We start from the raw sequence: 7,309 nt of genomic DNA on the forward strand, positions 1-7,309 counted from the left end.
GGCATGTACCTGGGTTGCGGGCATATCCCTAGTGGGGGATGTGCAGGAGGCAGCTGATCGATGTTTCTCTCTCATCGATGTTTCTAGCTCTCTATCTCTCTCCCTTCCTCTCTGTAAAAAATCAATAAAATATATTTTAAAAAAAATAATAATAAAATAAAATAAAAAGACATAAAATCTATGAATGGCAATTGGGTAATTACTTGTTTATAGAAGATGACAAGTTATAACAGTTATTTTCTGCAAGTACATAATCTAAATTATATCCTATATAATAAAAGTCTAATATGCAAATCGACTAAACAACAGAACACCAATAGAATGACCGGTCGCTATGACACACACTGACCACCAGGGGGAAGACACTCAATGCAACAGCTGCCCCCTCCCCACAGGCCCCAGGAGAGCCAAGGCGGGTGCCACTGGGGGACCCCCTGATCGCCCCACCAGTCGCCTCACAAATCAGCCTTGATTGCTGGCCAAGCCTAGGGACCCTACCCATGTGCAAATTTCGTGCACAAGGCCTTTAGTATGTTTTATGTTTATAAGAAGCTAACCTCCATTCATGTGTAGAAAAGATCAAGGCCCCACAGCATAATTTAATACCAGGGTCTCAACCAGGGGGAAGAGAGGAATGGTTAACCACTGCTGTACTGAGCCACTGTGGTTGAGGAATGGAAAAGGGTATCCATATGGAGAAAAGACTAAGCACCCCTTGTTTGTACCCCTCATGTGGAACTGCCTGTTAGGTGGTCTACTTCTATTTTCTCAGCATATACTCATCAGAAAGATAGCCCTTCCTTTCTGATGAAGCAGAGAAGACACAATTGTGAAGACGCAGGGCCCTCCTATCATCCAAACACTCTCTAAATGAGTGATTCTCAACCTTCCTAATGCCACGACCCTTTAATACAGTTCCTCATGTTGTGGTGACCCCCAACCATAAAATTATTTTCGTTGCTACTTCATAACTGTAATTTTGCTACTGTTATGAATCTCAATGTAAATATCTGATATGCAGGATGTATTTTCATTGTTACAAATTGAACATAATTAAAGCATAGTGATTAATCACAAAAACAATATAGTAATTATATATGTGTTTTCCCATGGTCTTAGGCAATCCCTGTGAAAGGGTCGTTCGACCCCCAAAGGGGTCGTGACCCACAGGTTGAGAACCACTGCTCTAAATATATGCTACATCCTGTTTAAAAGTTCCTACAGCCCCTTGTCAATCCTTCTTCAGATGAATTATTCTTCCATCAATACAAAAAGAGGCATTTTTTTTAATTCAAGAATTAAAAACTTCTCAAATGACTCCTGTACATAAACCCATGTCCCTCGGATAGCTCTTTTTATGGCATACCGAAGCAAACTAATAATCTCCCCCGCCCCCCACACCCCTCTTTCTTGCTCCTCTTCTGGTTATCCCCATCTCCACTTGATTCAGCCACCACCACTACTAGAGCTCTTAACATACTGAACTATGATTATTTTGTATCTCTGCTTCCATGAACTAGAATACAATTTCATCAAAGATGAGAATTACAATATTCATCTCAAAGTCCCTACCACCTGGAATAGAGTGGACTCAATATATATGAATTGTCCAGTAAATAAATGAATAGCAAACTCTCAATAAATATCTACTTATATAAAAACCATGAGTGGTGTTCATCATGACCACAACCAAGCAGAAGGAAGTCAGTCCTGCAGGGGTTGTCTTAACGGCTACGCCCTCCCCCTAGCTGTTTCCCAGAGCTGTTTCCTGTAAGGGAGGGGTTTGAGGCAGGAACCTGCCCTGGAAGGTGGAGGCATATCTTTCTAAAGTGTGCCGCGCCAGCATGGCCAGGAGTGAACCTGAGTGGGGGCGGCTGAAAGGCTTAAAAAAGGCAGACAAGAGAATGAAAGCCGAGTCTTGGTGGGACGCTGCTTTTCTGAGAGACAGAGACCACATCCATAGCCATGCCTTTATTTTATAGCAGATGCTACGAGGCAAAGTAATGGCATGACCAAGATGTTTACAACACTCTCCTGGGTTTCAATCCTACTCAACTACATGCACCTGAACTCTATCAGGCCTACATCTCTCAGGCACATGGGGCCATGTGTTAGAACAGCCGTGGGCAAACTACGGCCCCTCTGAAATGAATAAAACTAAAAAAATAAAAGACCGTACCCTTTTATGTAATGATGTTTACTTTGAATTTATATTAGTTCACACAAACACTCCATCCATGCTTTTGTTCAGGCCCTCCGGTCCAGTTTAAGAACCCATTGTGGCCCCCGAATCAAAAAGTTTGCCCACCCCTGTGTGAGAACCATAGGTTCAAGCTTACAACTACAGCTGTTGGCTATAATTGTGCTGGGAGGGCCCTGCCCTCCAAGCTGGGACTTGCACGTGGCAATGAAGACTGTGCCCTCTCATCAGTCCAAGACTTGAACCTGTCCAAAACACTGTAGCAGCTCCCCACAATAAAGTTTTAATTCTGTTTCATTGTTACTGATATTGTGGCCCATAACAAAGAAACAATTTCCAGAGGTAAGGCCCAGGAATCAGGATTTTAAGAAGATTCCCAGGTGATTCTAATGTGCACCCAAGGTGGAGAACCACTGCTATAGATATTAAAAATATATCTAAACGTGCAATTCTTTGTCCAAAAAATGAGCACGTTCAAAAATTAAATGAAGAAATTTTGGATATACTCGATGGAGATTTTCACACATATTTGAGTGATGATTCCATTGATTCCAAAGATGATGCTGAAAAGGAAAATTTTCCCATTGAATTTCTTAATAGTGTTACTCCTTTGGGAATGCCGTTGTCATAAATTAAATTGAAAGTGGGTGCAATCATCATGCTATTGAGAAATCTCAATAGTAAATGGGGTCTTTGTAATGGTACCAGATTTATTATCAAAAGATTATGACCTAACATTATTGAAGCTGAAGTATTAACAGGATCTGCTGAGTGAGAGGCTGTTCTGATTCCATGAATTAATTTGTCCCCATCTGACACTGGCCTCCCATTTAAATTGATTCAATGATGGTTTCCCGTGATGCCAGCATTTGTGATGACTATTAATAAATCACAAGGACAAACTCTAGACAGAGTAGGCATATTCCTACTTGAACCCGTTTTTGCACATGGTCAGTTATATGTTGCTTTCTCTGAAGTTTGAAGAGCATGTGATGTTACAGTTAAAGTTCTAAGTACTTCATCACAAGGGAAATTAGTCAAGCACTCTGAGAGTGTTTTCACTCTTAATGTGGTGTACAGGGAGATATTCAAATAAATGTAATCACTTTATCAGTCAATGTTTGCATCACTGTTGTTTTTATATCATGTTTTTGTTGTTTTCATATCATGTTTTTGTCGTTTTTATATCATGCCTCTGTTGTTATATCCTTTTGTTACTATTTATTTATTAATAAATTTATATATTATTTTCATATACATTTTACTAATTTCCTTTCATCTCTCACACTTCTATTATAGCGAAAGGGCAAATAGCAATATTAAAATATCTCTGCTAATTAATTCCCTTTTTAAAAAAAATGTATTTTATTGATTTTTTAGAGAGAGTGATAGGGAGTTAGAAACATCGATGAGAGAGAAACATCGATCAGCTGCCTCCTGCACACTCCCCACTGGGGATGTGTCCACAACCAAGGTACATGCCCTTGACCAGTATCGAACCCGGGACCCTTGAGTCCACAGACTGTTGCTCTATCCACTGAGCCAAACCGGTTAAGGCAGTGGTCGGCAAACTCATTAGTCAACAGAGCCAAATATCAACAGTACAAGGATTGAAATTTCATTTGAGAGCCAAATTTTTTAAACTTAAACTACATAGGTAGGTACATTGTTATTAACTTAATAAGGGTACTCCTAAGGCTTAGGAAGAGCCACACTCAAGGGGCCAAAGAGCCGCATGTGGCTTGTGAGCCGCAGTTTGCCGACCACGGGGTTAGGGTAATTAATTCCCTTTTAATGTACACGAATTTCGTGCACTGGGCTACTAGTCTATTTATATAAAAACCCTGGGTGTAACATCATGACTGAGGCTCAACCAACTGGAAGGAAGTCAGTCCTGCAGGGGTTGTCTTGGAAATAGCTGTACCCTCCCCAAGCTGTTTCCCATGAGGGCGAGGTTTTAGGCAGGAACCAGCCCTCAGAGCGTGGACGCACATCTTTATACAGTTTTAATACATTATATTAGAGTTCGTGAGGGTACTGTTTTATCCACAGCGTCTACAGGAATTGCTGCAAGTTTACTTCTCGGTGGAAGAACCTTTCGTTCCCAATATAAATTACCAATTCCATTAAATAAAACTTCAATTTCTAGACTCGATATAAACAGTGAAGTTGCTAAAACTATTAAAAAGGCCCAACTTCTCATTATTGATTAATGCATCATGGCATCCAGTCATGCTATAAACACCATAGACAGATTACTAAGAGAAATTATGAATTTGAATGTTGTATTTGGTGGGAAAGTTCTCCTTCTTGGAGGGGATTTTTGACAGTGTCTCAGTATTGTACCGTATGCTATGCAATCGGCCATAGTACAAACGAGTTTAAAGTACTGTACTGTTTGGGGATGTTTCAGAAAGTTGTCTCTTACAACAAATGTGAGATTAGAGGATTCTGCTTATAGTGAATGGTTAGTAAAACTTGGAGATGGCAAACTTGATAGCAGTTTTCATTTAGGAATGGATATTATTGAAATCCCCTGTGAAATGATTTGTAATGGACCTATTATTGAAGCTACCTTTGGAAATAGTATATCTATAGATAGTATTAAAACTATATCTAAACATGCAATTCTTTGTCCAAAAAAATGAGCACGTTCAAATATTAAATGAAGAAATTTTGGATATACTCGATGGACATTTTCACACATATTATTCCATTGATTCAACAGATGATGCTGAAAAGAAAAATTTTGTCATTGAATTTCTTAATAGTGTTACTCCTTTGGGAATGCCACGTTATAAATTAAAATTGAAAGTGGCTGCAATCATCATGCTATTGAGAAATCTTAATAGTAAATGGGGTCTTTGTAATGATACCAGATTTATTATCAAAAGATTACGACCTCACATAATCAAAGCTGAAGTATTAACAGGATCTGCAGAGTGAGAGGTTGTTCTGATTCCAAGAATTGATTTGTCCCCATCTGACACGGGCCTCACATTTAAATTAATTCAACAACAGTTTCCCGTGATGCCAGCATTTGCAATGATTATTAATAAATCACAAGGACAAACTCTAGACAGAGTAGGCATGTTCCTACCTGAACCCGTTTTCACTCGTGGTCAGTTATATGTTGCTTTCTCTCGAGTTCAAAGAGCATGTGATGTTAAAGTTCTAAATACTTCATCACAAGGGAAATTAGTCAAGCACTCTGAAAGTGTTTTCACTCTTAATGTGGTGCACAGGGAGATATTAGAATAAGTTTAATCACTTTATCAGTCATTGTTTGCATCCCTGTTGTTTTTATATCATGTTTTTGTTGTTTTATATCATGTTTTTGTCGTTTTTATATCATGCCTCTGTTGTTGTTATATCCTTTTGTTACTATTTATTTATTGATAAATTTATATATTATTTTCATATACATTTTACTAATTTCCTTTCATCTCTCACACTTCTATTATAGAGAAAGGGCAAATAACAGTATTAAAATATTTCCTCTAATTAATTCCCTTTTAATGTGCATGAATTTCATGCACCAGACTACTAGTTTGTTAAATAATTGCTTAATAAAGGAAATATATTAGCACACTCATTCTCACAAAGTATAAGTGAGATCCTCAAGAATATGTAAATTCTAATTCAAATATCACTCACATTTAACTCTATCGATAGCCAAGCTTTCAAACTCTATCAAAGATATGTTTTCAGTAGGTGGCTGCAGGTAAAACTGAAGGCTGTGAGGGTAAGCATTCCTCTGATCGCCTGCTAACTTCCGTTTCCTCCTCTTTGAAAATTCCATCTTGTTACCCTTATCAGGAAGCACCTAGGAAGGTTGAAATGATGGAAAGTGGAGTTGAAAACAACCAACCAAAAACATAAACAAAATAATAATACGTCTGCACGCACAGAAAAAAAAAAACAGTGAAGTTCAAGGGCATACACCAAAGGTTAACAGTGGCTATCCCTGGGCGATGTCTTTCTGTATTTCCCACATTTTCTACAATACACCTTGTAAATGGTTGAGGGTGGGGGCCGGGCTGCTAGGGAAGACGCAGGTGGTGATGCTGACTTCCAGCAACATGAGAGCCAGGTGCTGGTGCTGCTCACTGGAAGGCCGTGCACCTGATGTCCGCTGTCCCGCGTTTAGAGGAGGTTTCCTAAGGGGCTGCGATCCTGAGCTCCTTGGAAAGCGCGGGAGGTTCTAACTAGTAAGAAACTTACTGGACCGGATCCAATTACAGTACTTCCTTCCTATCTTAATGACCCCAGGAAACAGAACTGTTTTTGAATCCAGTCTTTCAGAACTCCTTTTAGGGAGCATCCACACGTTCCCTATAAAAATCCTCCCCTCGCCCCCCTCCTCCTGCGAAGCTGTCCCTATTTGACTCATGGGCACCTGAGTCTCAGCCCCAAACAACAGACACCCAAGCCAGATCAATCCCTCCGCTCCCATCGCCTGCAAAGAGCTCTTGTGCTGGGCTGCATATCTGGCGCTTTGGCCAGACGGGTCATGCTGTGTTGTCTGTTCCTAAAACACACAGATAGGAAGGTACTGACATCAGACCAGGCCTTGAAATATGGACTCATGGCCCCTTCCCAGCACGCAGGCCTTCTTTCTCAGAAGGCCCGGAAGTCTCATTCCAAATTTGGGAGACAAAGGACTGGAAAAAGTATAAATAAAGAGAGTTTCCTCTATATTGGGGACCCAGAACTTGAAAGACACATTTTTCTCTGGGCCTCCACAGAATTTAATAATAAAATGTAACTCCTGTAGTCAGCACTGCAGTTCAGCCTCTGCTTCAGCAGGGTGCTGTAACTATGGTCGCCGGCCAGCTCAATAAATCCTCGCTTGCTGTTTAAGACCTAATTGGAGTTGGTGGGCTTATTCTCCCGAATGTTGGTCCACAACACTCTCCCTTCTGTCTCCACCTGCAAGTCTGAACAACAGACTGCCGACCGTTCTAAAGCCACTCCGAAGCCGGGAAATGCCAATGCTGACAGCTGCTTTTCCCGGTGGCGGGAGATTTCACTTAACAGGAAGCGGAAGTCCCGCCTGGAATGTCCCGCTGTCTGCGCCCACCTGGATGCCTACTGGGGGGGGGGAGG

At 40.6% G+C, this 7,309-nt stretch overlaps 1 protein-coding gene across 1 annotated transcript in view; it reads right to left on the bottom strand.

The window, feature by feature from the left end:
• Positions 1–6,002, bottom strand: part of PRIM2 (DNA primase subunit 2) — a 286,500-nt gene extending 280,498 nt beyond the window's left edge. Inside the window, exon 1 of the mRNA XM_036317486.1 lies at positions 5,858–6,002. Coding sequence (XP_036173379.1) covers positions 5,858–6,002 — 145 coding nt within the window. The remainder of the gene's footprint in view (positions 1–5,857) is intronic.
• Positions 6,003–7,309: the final 1,307 nt, after the last annotated feature.

The sequence above is a fragment of the Myotis myotis genome, unplaced genomic scaffold (assembly GCF_014108235.1).
Source record: "Myotis myotis isolate mMyoMyo1 unplaced genomic scaffold, mMyoMyo1.p scaffold_m19_p_7, whole genome shotgun sequence".
In the NCBI taxonomy this organism is placed as follows: Eukaryota; Metazoa; Chordata; class Mammalia; order Chiroptera; family Vespertilionidae; genus Myotis; species Myotis myotis.